This window comes from Cetorhinus maximus, chromosome 2 (genome assembly GCF_964194155.1).
Source record: "Cetorhinus maximus chromosome 2, sCetMax3.hap1.1, whole genome shotgun sequence".
NCBI classification, from domain to species: Eukaryota; Metazoa; Chordata; class Chondrichthyes; order Lamniformes; family Cetorhinidae; genus Cetorhinus; species Cetorhinus maximus.
The window spans coordinates 216,005,491-216,023,923 of record NC_135880.1 but is presented as its reverse complement, the minus strand read 5'-3'; the positions used below and the strand labels follow the sequence as shown (position 1 = coordinate 216,023,923).

General features: G+C 39.4%; 1 protein-coding gene across 7 annotated transcripts in view; it reads left to right on the top strand.

Annotated features, from left to right (window-relative positions):
• LOC144669951 (dixin-like) overlaps positions 1–18,433 on the top strand; it is an 85,534-nt gene that overhangs the window by 24,714 nt on the left and 42,387 nt on the right. For all 7 annotated transcript variants that reach the window (XR_013573808.1, XR_013573807.1, XM_078532260.1 and 4 more), the window contains exon 5: positions 3,780–3,878. Coding sequence is in view for 5 of the 7 variants with exons in the window: in XM_078532260.1 (XP_078388386.1) it covers positions 3,780–3,878 (99 nt within the window). In the remaining 2 variants the exon portion in view is untranslated. The remainder of the gene's footprint in view (positions 1–3,779; positions 3,879–18,433) is intronic.

Below are 18,433 nucleotides of genomic sequence, written 5' to 3'. Positions count from 1 at the left end.
AATCCCTTGCCTTTTTAGCCCTCTCCAAGTGCATTACCTCACACTTTTCCAGGTTGAATTCCATTTGCCACTGCTCTGCCCACCTGACCAGTCCATTGATATCCTCCTGCAGTTTATGACTATTCTCCTCACTATTTACTACCCTACCAACTTACGTGTCATCCCCAAATTTCTTGATCATACCCCGTACATTTAAGTCCAAATCATTTATGTAAACCACAAACAGCAAGGGCCCAGCACCAAGCCCTGCAGATCCCCACTGGAAACAGACTTCCAGTCACAGAAACATCCCCCTACCATCACCCTCTGCTTCCTGCCTCTCAGCCAATTTTGGATCCAGTGTGCCAATTTTGGATCCAGTGTGCCACTTTGCCTGGGATCCCATGGGCTCCTACTTTTTTGACCAGTCTGCCATAAGGGACCTTATCAAAAGCCTTGCCAAAGTCCATGTAGACCACATCAAATGCATTACCTTCATCAACACTCCTGGTTACCTCCTCAAAAAATTTGATCAGATTTGTCAAACACTACCTTCCCTCAACAAACCCATGCTGACTATTCCTGCTTAATCCGTGTCTCTCCAAGTGCAGAGATATTCTGTCCCTCAGAATTCTTTCTTGTAACTTCCCCACCACCGAGGTTAGACTAACTGGTCTGTAATTGCCTGGTCTATCCCTTCCTCCCTTTTTTAATAATGAGACAACGTTAGCAGTCCTCCAGTCCTCTGGCACCTCACCTGTGGCAAGAGAGGATTTGAAAATTACTGCCAAGGCCCCTGATATCTCTTCCCTTGCCTCCCTCAACAGCCTGGGATACATCTCATCCGGGCCTCTGGATTTATCCATTTTTAAGGCCGCTAAACCCGCTAGTACCTCCTCTCCTTGTTAATTTTCTCTAATATTTCACAGACCCCTGATGTCTATACCTTCATCATCCTTTTTCATTGTGAAAACCGACGTAAAGTATTCATTGAGGACTGTACCCATGTCTTCTGGGTCCACACACACATTACCTCTATGGTCCCTACACTTTCTCTAGTTATTCTCTTGCTCTTTATCTATTTAAAACCCTTTGGGATTTCCTTTATTCTATCCACCAATGCTTTCCCATGCACTCTCTTAGCTTTCCTAATTTCCTTTTTAAGATTCCCCCCTGCACTTGTTATAGTCCTCTAGGGATTCTACCGCATTGAGCCCTCGGTATCTGCCATAAGCTTCTCTTTTTTACTTAATCCTAACCTTTATGTCCCTTGACATCCAGGGTTCTCCAGACTTGGTCCCACCCCTTTGTACCCCCCACCTACAACATGAGCTTATATTTTCCACAATAACCTTTGATGAGACACCTTATCAAATGCCTTCAAGAAATCTAAAGTACAGTATATTCACCGGTACCCCTTTATCCACAGCATATGTTACTTCTTCAAAGATCTCCAATAAATTGGTTAAACATGATTTCTCTTTTACAAAACCATGTTGCCTCTGCCTGATTACCTTGAATTTATCTAAGTGCCCTGCTATAATGTCTTTAATAATAGCTTCTAACATTTTCCTTATGATAGACGTTAAGCTAACTGGCCAGTGGTTTCTTGCTTTTTGTCTCCCATTTTTGAATAAAGGAGTTATATTCGCTGTTTTCCAATGTCATGGGACCTTCCCTGAATGTAGAGAATTTTGGAAAATTAAAACTAACGCATCAACTAGCTCAGGAGCCGCTTCTTTTAATACCCTAAGATGAAGTCCATCAAGACCTGAGGACTTGTCAGCCTGCAGTTCCAAGAATTTTCTCAGTACCACTTCCCTGGTGATTGTAATTTTCCCGAGTTCCTCCCTCCCTTCTATTTCCTGATTTACAGCTATTTCTGGGATATTACTTGTATCCTCATGGTGAAGAACAGTGTAAAATACCTTTTCAATTCACCTGCCATCTCCTTATTTTCCATTATTAATTTCCCAGACATAATTTCTATTGGACCAATGCTCACTTTGTTAACTCTTTTTAAAATATCTATAGAAACTCTTACTATCTGTCTTTATATTTCCAGTTAGCATTCTCTTGTACTCTAATTTTTCCCTCATGATCCACCACCATAACTGTAGCTGAGTGGTTCCCTGCACCATGATTGGGATACATAAGCATAAGAAATGCTGTAAGAGATGACACTCAACTCAAACTCCAGATCTTGCTGTACAAAGTGGAGATGGCTGGTACTGGGAGAATTGCACAGCTGCACCTTTTATGGTAAAAATCAAGAGTTTAAAGGGGAGGTGCTTGTGATTGCGCCTGGAGCTCATATTCTGCATCAGGAGGAGCAGGAAGTGATTGCCCAACATCGGTTCAGTGAAACAGGAAGCAATAAAAACTGCTTCTCCTCTTTTAAACATCTTCAGGGAAAAAAGGGCAATTAAAGATAATTTGTCTTCTATACAAAGCTGACAGAACACCTTGCGCAGCCTTACACATGTGAGTGTCGTCTTACCTTTATTATTCTTCCAGAAATTTAATTGTTCAGTTTGTATAGAAACTCATGTCTACATACTAGGCGATCCTGGCTCCCAGGAATAATGTTATATAGATGGAAAGTTGTACTTGTAATCTAAACTCAATGAGAATAATTTAAAAAAATACTTGAAGACAGTTCATATTTATCGAGTAGTTATTTATGCAGTAACATTCCATTCCTTATCTATTCATGTATAGATTGTGCTTATATATTTTTGATATTCCTTGCAATGCATTATTACACAGCTGATGGAGTGGGCTGGCAGCTTGTTCCCAGTTTTTAGACTATTTCTACCTTTGCATTGGCTGCTTGGAGATGAATGGGAGTGGCCCTGATGGCTTGTCTGTTAATTTTTATATGTGTATGTTTATATTTTTAAAAGAAAATTTCAACCATATGAAAATGCAAGTAACTTCCGTTTTGTACTTCATTGCACAATGTATATTGGGAACTGACCAATTTGGAATTGCGTGTGGCTTCAAAAAAAAAAAAATTGTGGATCAACGCTTTTAATGTTTAAGTGGGCAATAATATGGTGAGCACCCAATGCAACAATACAGTGGACGTGCTTGCCATCTGCATTGGGCCATGCTGTGCGTATGATGTGACCAGTGCACCACACCCCAAAGTTGCATTCACAAACAGTATATTGGAATAGATATTTAAGGCCATCCTTCAAATTTAAAAGAGTAATTTGGGCATCTCTGGCCTGTTGCCAGTGCTGGTGGTTCCTCCCCGAACCATGAAAGTGCCAGCACACAATATGGGCCCAGAAACATTTCAAAGGCAGGAGTCCTGTAATGCGGTTCTGGTGCTCCTGAAGCCTCAGAAAAGGTACATCCAGAACGCCAGAAATTTATAATAATGAATGACCTCTCTGAAGTCAGTTTATTTGCGGTAAGGACAACACCCGGATAGCAATAGCTGCATTTGACCCCTAAATGCTATACATTGAATAAGGAGTATTTTAGCATGTGAGCTTTTCTTTTAATTTTAGCCAAATAATTTACTGGAAACACTATTTTGTAAATAGTACATGAAGAAGAAAATGTCACAAAGGTGCCCTCTGCTGGCTGGTATAATAATATAACCACCGGTTGCTGAGTACTGGATGGTTTTGCTACTTAAGCGCTTTCCCGGGATACCAGGAAAATAGACTTGGAGATACTATCATTTCTGAAGCTTGGTAATGGACAAGAAATTGCATATGCGTTTCACTAATTAGATTTGCAATATCTAATGAAGCACTGCGTGACCATTTTATTTCTTTCTGTAGCTTTGAGGAGGAAATTGGAAGTCCCTCTTGGAGTGTTCGGGCAATGGTACAGCAATACGAGGGCCAACAAACATCTTTATCTCCACCACTTTCCCCAAGGTATTATGATTCCTAATTATGATTGTACTGCCCTTAGATTTACTCTTATGAGCATAGTCCATTTACACTTGTTAATGTGCTTGGTTAAATGTCTTAATTGTTCCATTATGAAACTTACAGAAATTCCACTGTTTTGTAAAATTGTTTTTCTTCTCTGATTGTTGTAAAAAGAATACATATTCTGAGAAGCAATGTTTAAAAGGTAGAATTTAAATTACAGTTCAAACATGATGCAAGACTCTAGAACATTTTCTTCTCAAGACTCAAATTGGATGATAAGTTCGGAATAAGATGTATACGAGGTCACCTGTCAGACATAGTTGTCAGACGTGAGGTCTGAGGTAGCGCCATTGCCTCTTGCCATCTGAAAATTGAAGACCGTGGGAAGGGAATGGCATATTAGTGGGTGAGGCTCACAGTCCAGTTTCCAGCAAATGAGCAAGATTAAAATTGTCCCTGTTATTCAGTCAGTGTCAGGTGGAGGGCAGGACAACTCAGCTGAGCCCAATCCTGTCTTCACTATTGGAGGCGCTGTCATTCAGATGAGATGGTACTCTGAGGCCAGGTCTGAATTTTCAAATAGATCTAAAAGATTCCATGACATTATGTGAAGAATAAGTTGTTCTCCCTTTATCATGGCCAATATTTATCCTCCATCCAACATTAAAGCATATTTTCTAGTCAATTATCTTTGTTGTTTATGGCTTCTGCATTTCCCTACACTGCAACAGTGACTAAACTTCAGAAATAATTCATTGGCTTGAAGTACTTTGGGACATCTTGAGGTTATGTAAGGCACTATATAAATGCAAATTCTTTCCTCCTTGATATCCACACGCTTGCTCACATACACCAGTAGTCCCTGAAGAGCGATCTGAAGCAGGGATCCAATTGATTTTTCCTCTCCCTAACCTTTTACCACTACCTCTGATTGATTAACACAGTAGAGAGTAAGGAGGTAAACCTGTTAACATTTTGATTTGTATGGCTGCGCTAATCTGCAGATAAACCAAGCCACTGGTGGAACTCCATAGCCTTTTGAACTGTTGTAACTTTTGAGGTTGAACCAAAGCCTAGAATTATAATGTACTCATCTAAGTCTAAATAAAGTTACAGTAATAACATACTACACATTATTTTGTCACTGTACTTACCATTAAGTTCAGAAAAAAGCCTCAAAGAAGTTATGTGAACAGAAAATTTGAAGTTGAAAAGTGCAGCAAACACGCATATACATGCTTCAATCTTCAGGGGACAATGGTGAATCTTGTTAAAATAACTGAGTTCTATAAGGATCTGTTTCCCCATGGAGATTGTTTATTCTCCATTTAGATGTGGTACAGCTGTTCTGGAAAAACTAGTTTAGAACAGAACCAACTGTTACAATAGGGATTGGTCGAATCGAAGATGAAAACAGCAGTTTAAATCTGCCATGATCTTGGCAATAATTATGGTTCCAGAGTTTGAAATGTGAAATCTAAAAAATATTCTTTAGCTGTAAAATGTTCCAGTTTTTTGGCTAGTGCAGTGTGTGAACTTCTGATGAGTTGTACTGTGAGGTGTTAAGATAGGGATTTGCACGTATCATTTTTGTAATTTGCAGTGTCAGCTATGCTGCTGTTGGAAAGGTGTTTGAGATAGTGCTTCTGGTGGGGTCTGTTTGGAGTCAGTGTTATCAAATTGTTTTAAAATGTCATTTAGAGGTTTTCTGGCAGGTTGATTAACCCCACTGTCCCTGGACAATTTTGGGCAATTTTAACACATATTGCCAGGCAAAAATAGATAGTAGCAAGTTGGCTACCTGTTTCACACTCAGCCTGACTTTTCTTTTAATTTTCACGATTAATGTGCCCCTTTTCATAGTTTTTAAATCACTATTTTTGTCTTGCATCTATTATAGATGATTTAGCTTTCTGTAACTTTTCCAAATAGTTCAACTCAGTTTGTTTTTGTTAGAGTTTTTTCTTTACAATACATTCCTGACAACAAGTGAATTTTAAGACATCCAATAAAATATTATTTAGAAATGTACAATGGTGTCCTTCTGGTAGATGCTGAAATGAGCAACGGAAGCAATTCAGTGAAATGAAGGCATAATTTTCATCTTGCTCACTCAGTGGAAACTCAGAGACAAAAACGGTTTTGGGTGAAAGACCAAACTATGAGAGCAACAAATCTCTTAAGCAGCTGTTGTATGGGTAGTGTGGATTAACATCTTTGCTGAGAGGAATACCTTGAAGAAATGAAAAAAATCTGATTTGTTTCTTTTTTCTGCAATATAGTTCTTCTGCAAAATAAGGTGCTATTTGAATGTGTTCTTTTTTGGGCGTCTGTCACTGATGTTAAAACCGTTAATTCTACTTTCATTACCTTTGATTATTGAGCACTTGTTACTCATATCTTCCACAGTAAATATTTGGAAGAAGTAATCACTGAGTACATTGTTTTATGTTTGTCCACAGTTTTGATCTACACAGCATCCTTTGAAGTTCTTCTGTGATGCAAAAATAAGTACAGTTTTTGTTAGACATTATTCTGACTTGAATAATAGATTTGTAAAGAGGTACAATTGTCAGCAACCAAATAATACAACTTTTGTATCAGTAGATTTCTGTTATGGGGGCGCTAAAATAGACTACAATTAGGGAAGGAAGAAATAGTCAGAGTTTCCACTGTCATTGTTAAAAAGTGAATCCTGTTGGAAGTGTGTGGATGCTGGGTGGGAACAGAATAATTAGGCTGGATTTTAACAGCCCTCTGGGGATGGGCTGGGAGGTAGGGTGCCCATAAAGCGGAGAGGGAAGGCAACAGGTGGAGTACGCGTCATCTTCCAGCTGCCATGCTATCCCCCAGTAGTGGGGAAGGAGGCGGTCAGCCCTTCCACACAGAGCCCAACTGAGACACTTAAGTGGTCAGTTAAAGGCCTCTTCCCACCTCCAATGGCATTTATTAATTGTTGGGGGGTGGGTGTTAATGGTATGTTAATTATATTAAGATACATAGGTGAAGGGCATTGCTTAATGAAGTACTTAGAGCACTAATAAAGACACATTGGGTTAGTAGGTAGGAGGCAGACATATGTGGTGCTATATTCTATAGTAAACCAACTATTAAGAAAAGGATTTGCATCTTAGTTTCATGTTTCACCATCAACCTTGGGATCCTTTTATCAGCAGAGGAGTGACTTTTAACAACCTCTGGAGCGATGGCCCTTTTTGGACACTCCTTGGCCCACGGAGGGGCCCCCAACCCCTGCAACAATGGTGCCACCTGCTCTCACTAACTCAAGCACCTCCACTCCCCAAATCACCGGGACAAGTGAGGTAGACCCCGGCACCCCCAGATTCCACTTACTTGATTGTGACGTTGCAAGTCCATCACTGTGGTTTCCCCCCCCAGTTGCAGTACCAGCAGTGGTCACCACTCTGGTGGTGCTGCTGAGCTGCTGACCCTCTGATTGGTTGGCAACTCTTGGGGGCAGGCCTTAATAGGGAGGGTCACCCCTGCAGCAGCCAATTAATTGGCCTGGGGTCCTGCTGACCGCCAAAGTGGTTTCATCCCTGGCTTGTGGGCCCACCAGTGGAACTAAATTACCGCATTGCGTATTCCATGATCAGATAACCAGTTGGCATTCACTGGTGAGTTTCTTTCATAAATGGTCACTTGGGTGAAATATCAGAGGGTGCTCTGTGCCTGTGAGATTGGTACTCTTGTGAGGTTATCACCAGATTCAGGAGAAGAAGACAGAAAAGAAAATCTGAGGAAAGAATCCTTGGGGCAGAAGAAAAGAAAAAAATAAATTGGCTTTGAGTCCTGCAGCAATCTTGTTTCTTTCTTAATTAACAGTCTGTGACCCATCTAGTCTTTTTTGTTCAATCAAATGTGCAATCTGGTTAGAATCTGAAACTCTTCCTGGGCACTGAGTGTGCTCAGATGGGTTAGATGAGTAGAGAAGAGGTTTTAAAAAAACTTGGTGCCAGGCCACCTTGGATTGGGGATACAATAGAAGTAATATTGAAACCTTTATGTATGAAACAGTGAAAAAAAGCTCTCACAAAATTGCTAATATTTAAAAATAAAAACTAATTCAGAACCATTTCATGTTACTGCAATCTGGGGCATACTTCCCCCAGGATTTTCTTTAATTGAAGACAGCTGTGATACAGTTCCATGCTATTTTAAAAATCTGGAAATGGGACAATTTCTGCAAAATGAGGACTTGGCGCAATTTTTTGCTTGAATCTTTCAAAAGCTTAAATTCCTTTATCCACCTTTTTAACCCTAAGCTGTCCTGTTAATAAACATATTAAGTCTAACCCTAAAAGATATTTGTATTCACTTTCAACTTTAATTAATTTCAGTGCACCCTTTGTACAATGATAGTTGTTTCAATCTTTTAGTGTCCATAGCTCTATGGAAATTATTTTCTGCCAATTTCCAATAGAACTGGAGAAACTTACAGAAATCTTTATTCTTTAAAGAAGTTCAACATTTTGGGATTTTATTGCTCAATTTAATTATATTACAGAAGCATTATTGAACAAATTATTTTGGTACCAGAACCTTTAAAGGCCAGAGGCTTCAGATTCAACCTCTGATCTCCGATCAGTTAGCTAATCACAGTCAGGACGGCAGTTAAGGTCTGCAGTTGGCCTTAACATCTTTAGATTCCTGCTCCTAAGCATTAGTAATGCTCCATAATGGGAAAATGTACATATGTTGACATCAATCAGGAGATGACTGGGCATGACTTATGCCCTGTATAGTAAAATGGTCCAATGGCACTAATTGCCTAGGCTCATACATGAAGATTGGCCACCTAGGTTGAAGGGTATTCCAGCAAGTCAGAAGAGACATGAGAAAATTAAGTGTATGCGTTGTGGGGAGAAGTGTTGGAGCTTGCCATTTTAACACTCCACCCTGCTCTCTTGCCCACATGTCTGTCCTTGGCTTGCTGCATTGTTCCAGTGAAGCCCAACGCAAACTGGAGGAACAGCACCTCATCTTCTGACTAGGCACTTTACAGCCTTCCGGACTGAATATTGAATTCAACAACTTTAGATCTTGAACTCCCCCTCCCCCCATCCCCACCCCATTTCTTCCCCCTCCCTTTTTTTTTCAATAATTTATATAGATTTTTCTTTTCCCACCTATTTCCATTATTTTTAAATCTACAACCAATACCTTGTTAGTCTTTCCACCCCACCCCCACTAGAACTGTACCTTGAGTATCCTGCCATCCATTCTTAATTAGCACTTTTCTTAGATAATATCACCACCTTCAACACCTCTTTGATCCTTTTGTCTGTGACATCTTTTGATTATCTGCTCCTATCACTGCTTGCTTGTCCCCACAACCACCCCACCCTCAACTTCTCTCCCCCCGCCCCCCACCTTAAACCAGCTTATATTTCACCCCTCTCCTAACTATACTTCAGTTCTGTTGAAGGGTCATGTTGGACTCGAAACGTCGACTCTTTTCTTCTCCACCGATGTTGCCAGACCTGCTGAGTTTTTCCAGGTAATTCTGTTTTTGTTTTGGATTTCCAGCATCCGCAGTGGCTTTTTGTTTTTATCTAGTGTTGGAGAGGTGTTGGGGGAGTATAGTAAAGGGTTAATAATATTGTAACCAAATTGGATTGAATACTAAGAAACTTGTAGCTGTGTCTTTAGGAACTCTATTGCCGCACTGCATGGTGTAAGCGTCACTCCAAATTGATAATTAATGCCTTTGTTACGGGCAAGACTTCACTGAAAGCTTGCTTTTTTATTATTACAATTTGGGTTCTGAGATTAAATTCTGCTTCTGTGAGGTTTGTTTACAAATAGTACTGATGTCCAAGCTAGTTAGCTTCTCTAACTTTGTCACAAGTAGGAATTGGGGATGGAGGAGGAGCTTACTGCTATTTATTAAACACATTGTGCCCAAAGTGGAAATTTTACCTAATTGGCAATTCCACAGCCCAAAATATGTCCATTTCAAACATTGTGTATGTCACCAAATGCAAAAGCTACCATGAGCCAGTTCAATTGGGCAATATTTTAAATGCATTTTTTTAAAATGGGGAAATATTAATTTCTAGGGCGTTCTAGTCAGTCATTGACCTGGTTCAGTGGTATTAACAGTATCTGGCAGTACTTAAAGAACAAGGGAGTTCAGATATCATGAATATATTTATCCATCAACTAACGTCACTCATGCTGATTGTCTGGTTGTTTATCTCTTTGCTATTTGTGGGATCTTGTGTACAAATTGGCTGCTGTGTTTTCCAACAGTGACTGCACTTAAAAGGTATTTTTAAAAATTCTTTCATGGGATGTGGGCATCCCTGACTAGGCCAACATTTGTTGCCCATCCCTGATTGCCCTTGAGAAGGTGGTGGTGAGCTGTTTTCTTGAGCTGCTTCAGTCCATCTGGTGCAGGTGCTAGGAAGGGAGTTGCAGGATTTTGATCTAGCGACTGAGAAGGTACAGTGATATGGTTCCAAGTTAGGATGGTTTGTGATTTGGAGGGGAACTTACAGGTAGTGGTGTTCCCATGCATCTGCTGTCCTTGTCCTTTTATGTGGTAGAGGTCACGGGTTTGGAAGGTGCTGTCAAAGGAGCCTTGGTGGGTTGTTGCAGTGCAAGTTGTACAAAGTGCTGCCACTATGCGTTGGTGGTGGAAGGTGTGAATAATTAAGTTGGTGGATGAGGTGCTGATCAAGTGGGCTTCTTTATCCTGGATGGTGTCGAGCTTATTGGAGCCACACTTATCAATGCAGGCGGAGTGTATTCTGTCACACTCCCGATATGTGACTTGTAGATGGTAGATAGACTTTGGGGAGTCATGATGTGAGTTACTCACCTCAGATTCCCAACCTCTGACTTACCCTCGTAGCCACAGTATTCATTTGGTTGGTCCAGTTTAGTTACTGGTCATTGTTAACCCGGAGGATGTTGATGGTGGGGGATTCAGCGATGGTCAAGATTGATTGTCAAGAGGGGATGGTTAGATTCTCTCTTGATGGAGATGGTCATTACCTGCATTTGTGTGGCACAAATGTGCATGCCACTTATCAGCCCAATCCTGAATGTTGTTCAGGTCTTGCTCTATATTGGCATGGACTGCTTCAGTATCTGTGGTACTGAACATTCCGAGTATCCCCACTTCTGACCTTACTGATGAAATAGCTGAAGATGGACTTCATCCTAGGGCCTTAAAAGAAGTGGCTAGTGAGATAGTTGATGCATTGGTTTTAATTTTCCAAAATTCCTAGACTCAGGGAAGGTTCCATTAGATTGGAAAATAGCAAATGTAACTCCTTTATTCAAAAAGGGAAGGAGACAGAAAGCAGGAAACTCCAGGCCAGTTAGCTGTCATAGGGAAAATGTTAGAAGCTATTTTTAAAAACATTATAACAGAGCACTTAGATAAATTCAAGGTTAGAAGGCACAGTCAACATGGTTTTGTGAGAGGGAAATCATGTTTAACCAATTTATTGGAATTCTTCGCAGAATTAAATGTGCAGTGGATAAAGGGGAACCGGTGGATGCACTGTACTTAGATTCCCAGTAAGCATTTGATAAGGTGCCACATCAAAGGTTATTGCAGAAAATAAAAGCTCATGGCATAGGGGGTAACATATTGGCATGTTGGCTAGCTAACAAAGAACTGAGAGTAGGCATAAATGGGTCATTTTCTGGTTGGCAAGATGTAGCGAGTGGTGTGCTGAAGGGGCCAATGCTGGGTCCTCAACTTTTTACAATTTATCTAAATGACTTGGATAAAGGAACCAAAGGTGTGGTTGCTAAATTTGCTGATAATACAAAGATAGGTAAGAAAGTAAGTTGTGAAGAGAATATAAGGAGGCTACAAAGGGATATAGATAAATAAAGTAAGTAGGCAGAGATCTGGCATATGGAGTATAATGTGAGCATAAAGTGAGTATAAAGTGGAGTATAACGTGCAGGAAGAATAGAAAAGTAGCATATTATCTAAATGGTGAGAGATTGCAGAGCTCTGAGATGCAGAGGGATCTGGTGTCCTAGTGCATGAATCACAAAATGTTAGTATGCAGGTACAGCAAGTAATTAGGAAAACTAATAAAATATTATTGTTTATTGCAAGTAATGGAATGCTATTGTTTATTGTGAGTGGAATTGAATACGAAAGTAGAGAGGTTGTGCTTCAGTTATGCAGGGCATTGGTGAAACCACATCTGGAGGACTGTGCACAGTATTGGTCTCCTTATTTAAGGAAAGATGTAAATACGTTGGAAGCAGTTCAGAGAAGATTTACTAGACTAATACCTGGAATGGGCAGGTTGTCTTATGAGGAAAGGTTGGACAGGTTAGGCTTGTATCTGCTGGAGTTTAGAAGAGTAGGAGGTGATTTGATTGAAACATATAAGATCCTGAGAGGTTTTGACGTGGATGTGGAAAGGATGTTTCTTCTTGTGGGAGAATCTAGAACTAGGCGTCACTGATGAAAAATAAATGCCCATTTAAGACAGAGGATGAGGAGAATTTTTTTTCTTTGAGGGGCTTGAGTCTTTGGAACACTTTTCCTCAAAAGGTGGTGGAAGCAGAGCCTTTGAATGTTTTTAAAGCAGAGGTAGATAGATTCTTGATAAGCAAGAGGGTGAGTGTGGAGTTGAGGTTACAATCAGGTCAGCCATGATCTTTTTGAATGATAGAGCAGGCTCGAGGGGCCGAGTGGCCTACTCCTGCTCCTAATTCGTACATATGTATGTACCCTGAGGAACTCCTGCACCAATGTCCTGGAACTGAGATGATTGGTCCACAACAACCACAACTACCTTCCTTTAGTGCTAGGTGTGACTCCAGCCAGTGGAACGTTTCCCTTGCATATTCCATGGCCAGAGAGTGTGGTGGAAGCAGGCTCAATAGAGGCCTTTAAAAGACAATTGGATTATTATCTGAAAAGGAAGAATTTCCAGGGCTGCAGGGGAAAGGCAGAGTGGCACTAGATGAATTGCTCTTTCAGGGAGCCAGCACAGACACAATGGGCCGAATGGCCACCTTCTATGCTGTAACCATTCTATGGTTCTATGATTCTAATGGACTTCAATTTTGCCAGGGCTTCTTGATGCCACACTTTGCCAAATGCAGCCTTGATGTGAAAAGCAGTCGCTCTGACTTGAACTCTGGAATTCAGCTCTTTGTCCAGAGCCAAGTAGCCCTGACAGAACCCTGACTGAGCATCAGTGAGCAAATTATCGGCTATGAAGTGATTTGAGATATCCTGAGGTTGTGAAAAATGCCCTGTGAATGCAAATTGCCTGGATCTAGTCCATTGTAAATGTTTTTGAAAATCTGTTTATTCTGTTTATTGATGTGGTTAAAAATAAAATGGTGCCATGGACCTAATTCAGTTAAAAAATATATTTATGATGTATAATTTTGTGTTGAACTCATGTTGATTTTACTATTTTTAAACAGTTGGTTGGGAGTTAATTTTCTGAAGCAGGCCTGCAGACATTATTGATTTTTGTTCTTGCATTCAGCTCCACGACTGGGTAGCAGACCCAGGCTGTCTGTCTTGACTGTGAGACTGACGTTTCACAGTTACTCCAGTCTCAATCAGTGCCAAGCAAAACTGACTGCACATGTGGCATCAGACAGATTGTGTTATTATTGGAAATGGCTTCTGTTGTGCTATGCAATTTTAAATTATTGGTATTGGATACAGAATTTCCTCTTCTAGCTTTGTTGGATCACTCTGGTGTTTTAAGTACCAAATATCTGGGAAGAATAAGATTCCATAAATATCTTGAGAGGAAGAATTTGGGCTAAGAAGTGAAGATCAGAACATGAAGAATAGGCAATTATCTGAAACCAAACAGAAGTGATTTAGTGTTGTGCAGAACTAGTTCTCCTGCTTGCACAGCAGGGTGGTATACTAGAACACTGTAGCATGGAGGGTGGTTAGGATGCTGCCTGATGTCTACAGGTCTTAACACAACAAATTCTTAATTTAAGGTGAATTGCATAGAAAGAGTTACTTGGTAGAATTCGAGGAGCTCTCCTACAAGGAGGAAAATGAAAGATCCATTGCAGAACGTCAAAGGTAGAAAGAAAGAATGTTTTTGCTGCGGGCTTTTCTGGCTGGAGATTCATGAGAGCTAAAATAAAAATGAGCTGTCAGGTAAAGATTTTTTTTGTGTGTGTGCGCAGAACCACTGGTTGTAAATTTGATTTACAGCATTCATGATTTTTTTAAAAAGTCACTGCAGAAAAGATGCTGCAGTCCTCAAATGTTCATGTGTTTTTTTTTTCATGAGTTATGCTTTCCTGAGGCGAGTAAAGCTTTGCTTGTTTTTTCCTTCTTTCTGAACATAGTGACCCCTTTGTACCCTGGTAGCATCAATACTGGTAGCTGGCTGTGTCATTGTTAAGCAAATCAGCAAGCTTGCAAAGAATACAAAATCAATAGCAGCCAATTCATTTGTTACAGCACTAGCCTTTATGAGAGCAAGTGAGAAGCTAGGGCCAAAAATTGTATAAACAATTTCAAAAAAGATTTAAAGAATGGTTAAAAACTAGGTTCAAATTTAAAACAAATCCAAATTTTTATTGCACAGGAGGGTCACTCCCACTGGAAATATTGCCAACATTGACTTATTATTTCTTTCAATTTTGTGACAAATCCATGCTTCATTCTGTAGCTTATTGTTAACAATGAAATAATGTTGAGCCTGCTCCCTAATTCTATGACTAGACTTTGTATAATATTGTAGGCATAACATTGGGAATCACTGTTGAGGTTTGTGTTGTCTGAGAAAAGTTTCCTTTGTTGTATTTTCAAAGTCTCACATTTACTTGTCATGGACTAAAATATTAGCTGTGCTCTGTGGATTCTCATTTTTTTTGTTGTCCTGGACAAAATTCTCACTTTCCTTCCTGTCCCAACGACACTGACTTTTTTTGTGGTACTGATTTGAGCATACCTGTCATCATCTTTTAAATTCCTGGTATTGATTTGTGAACCTGGAAACTGAGTTTGTTATTCGGGAACCTCAAGTGGTGACATTGGTGAAGTCCTGGAACCAGGCCATTTGGATGTCCCCTTGAGCATATCAAGTGGCACGGGAAAAACACAAAAAAGGGAAACAGAAGAAAATATTCTTTTCTGGGGCATAGGTGTTACCTTTCAATAGAACCTTTCATGATGGGAAAGCACACATACCATCTAGTTCCTTGCTTCATAAACAATATCTGTCCGTTGAGGCCTTTGAAAGTGGTTATTTTAACATTGTGGTAACTCATACAACCCTACTGCACAAAGAGTTCTGAGTTCTCTTACACAGTGCATTTAATGTCATTAAAATATAGCTTTTGTCCTTGCGTAGTAAATCCAGCAATTTCTATGAAATATTCTAGCTGCCTAATTTACATGATTCTATTGAATGCCCAAGTGCTGTATTTTACAACGTACTTTAGAATTGTTTTGTAAGCACCAGGGGTGTCTGTCAGACACTGCATTGAATGCTGTTTGGACAAGGTACCAGCTTGCTGCTAGCTCCTGTCAGTAAGAATCTGAACCTTCAAAAGAGGTGGGGGGGAAATTAGAAAAACGTTTAAAAAGGAAAAGTGTGTTTTTGTTAGCAATAGTTTGAGGAGATCTTACCTCTGATATCACTTCAAAGATCAACATATTCTTTTATTCTTTATGCTTTGATCTTTAATTGATCTAAACAGACCCTTGACCACACTGTGGAATAGGAATGGCTTTGGCTTTAATTATTGAAGGCGCTAAACATTTTAGACTGTGGAAATTTGCACATGCTCTCCTGTAGTCCATTTTGTGTCAAAATCTGCTGGAGAAATACCCTGATTATGCTGCAGGATTGTGGTTAGGGGCCTGTACTGACTACTGTAAATTTGTGTTGTATTCCTTAACACCATTCATAAAGGCATAGAAATCTGAATCACCTTATTAGAAATGGCAACAATAATGATTAACATCAGCTAAGGACAAAACATACTAAATCCCATGCCAGTGCGTAATCCACCCTAATTAGTTTCAAGCCCCACCCCTTCCCTTCATAAGCAAAATTCTGTTTTATCCCTGTGGTGTGAAGTAAATGAACAGTGACTGTTGTGCATTGGATATGTTTGACAACAGAGAAGGCAGAGCAGTAGAGAGGCAGTGCATTTGAAACGCTGGCCTCATGAGCCAAATGTTGAGAGAAAGCTGTTTCCAATTTTGAGCAGTTGTTTCCACAAAGTGGAAACTGGACGTAAGTGAAGGGTTGTGACTGAAGTTACTGAGACTGGATATACCATGAAAAGAAAAAGTCATATCAAAGAAAACGGCTCAAAATAGAAAACGACCAAGCAAAATAGGCAGTATGTTTTCAACATAAGCTTCTGGAACTGGGTGCTGGAAGAAACTGCTTCCCATTTTAAGCAGTCTTTTCAGACCGTGTTTATGTTGGATCTACGTGTAACAGGAGCTGGAAACGAGCAGACAGGCACTGTGGCTAAATGAAGAGTGTAACTTGTTGTGAAGCTGAGGGTCAGAGGGGACAATGGGAGGACTACAGATCAAATGGTAGGAGCTTTTTAAATAATGAGAAACTGTACTATTATAGCTGCAGTACTATTATAGCTGCAGTGTTTTTCATCTGTCTCAGTACTCTGTAACTATCTGCCAATGTTTGTGCACTGATATTTCAGGAAAGAGATGGCAGCAGCTAGATTCAGCAAAATATTGTTTAGTATTTTTAACATCTTTTGAAAGAGTATCTACATACCTAAACGCATTTAGACAAAAAAAAATGATAATTTACCTTGACTTTCGTTTCCTAAGATTATCTCTATCTCATTGATATTAACCAAATAAAATAGCATGATTTGTATCCTGTCTGCAATAATGGTGCCACTATTTATATCCAGAATCAATCAGTCTAAAAGCTTTAAACCCTTCATCTGCATAAACCTTTACTAAGGTCTGAACAAAATGTCTCTCAGTCTGCATTAACCTACATTTAGATTTGAACTGATAGTCTCACCTTTTTGTGCTGAATATTTCCATACACAGGGCTAGCATTATATAGGGCACATGAGCAGTAATAGATTCCTTATTTTGCTTTCTCATATAAAAATGCTTGAAATATGCAAGGAGTGTATTCTACGTTCAAAACATCTTCACAACAAATCTGTATAAAGAGCAGTTTGGATCTCTTTTTTTTGTATATAAATGCAATGCCCTGTCTTTTTACCAGTACAATACTCCTTATAAGAAATCATTGCAATTTTTTCTTTACAAGGAATAGTTCACTATTTACAAATTGTTTGCTTTATGGGAAAAAGACTCACTACCCTCCTGTTGAAGATAGTTTCCAGGGGAAATCAATAACTGCCTTCCTACATAAATTCTTCTTTTGTTGAAACCCTTCTGTTTTCCTATTACGTTGCTTTAAAAAAGCACCAGTCCACAGAGACCAATAATAATTTATCAGGTTAAGTTTCAGAATGCAGATGTGAAAAAAACAGTTAAGTTAAACTTTATCTATTCACATCAGTTAAAACTTAGCACTCTACTGAGAGCCTTTCTGTAAATGTAGGAATTTGGAGACGGGGGTTCAAAAAAGGGATTATCATAGAATCTAGAATGGTGACAGCACAGAAGAAGACCATTCAGCTCATTGAGCCTGGGCTGGGTCTGTTCCCTAAACCCATGTAACATTGCTCCCTGATTGCTTACTTCCTTATTTTTAATTTGAATTTTATGGAATCATTTTTCAGCTTGTGTTTTTTTTTGAATAAAGAAGGAAGTTATAACGCAATAAAAATAGTGTGAATAGTTGTACGATTGCTCGATTACTCCATTAATTTCTATTTTTGTATATACCTTAAGGTTAATATTGAAATGATTTGTACTGTAATATCACATTTTAATAGCTGTAAAGGTGGTTAAGGCATAGAGACTAAAACTAATAACTGACCTTATTTGAACCAAAGCTCATACTTTTCTTTAAATATTTGTGTCCTAGCTTCAGTTTCTGTGAGTTAACATTCAATGTCTAGTACATATAATTATGAATATATTGACCTGGGTGGTATTATCTCGGGGGCCACCCACAGCTAGCAATCTTACGAAGTACACAAAAATCCTACTTTTGTATGCAATCTCCTTTGCACTGTATACTTCATTTCGCAATTTCTGAATTTTTTTACTCAGTCTCATGTTTTGCACATTGATAATTCAAAGCAATGCCCTAGAAACAAAGTAATGTTATTAAACAGTCCATAAATAGAATACCACATGTCGTGATAGGATGAATATTTCATGAGTGACTCACCTAGTTGACTCATGATGTAAGGGGTAAAATCCACTAAATATTTTTTTGTCGAACTCAAAAGCACACAGTATCTGTTTATTTATGTATTTCTTTCCAGTTTATTACCACGCTATGGCCTTCTTTCATCAGTCACTCTGATGGAGGTAGGACAATTTGAAACATAGAATCATCATCAATTTGAGACATGACTTCCTCTGACTGACTGGTTAGAGAGACTCTTCTGCCCTTCTAGTTTCTCTTTTC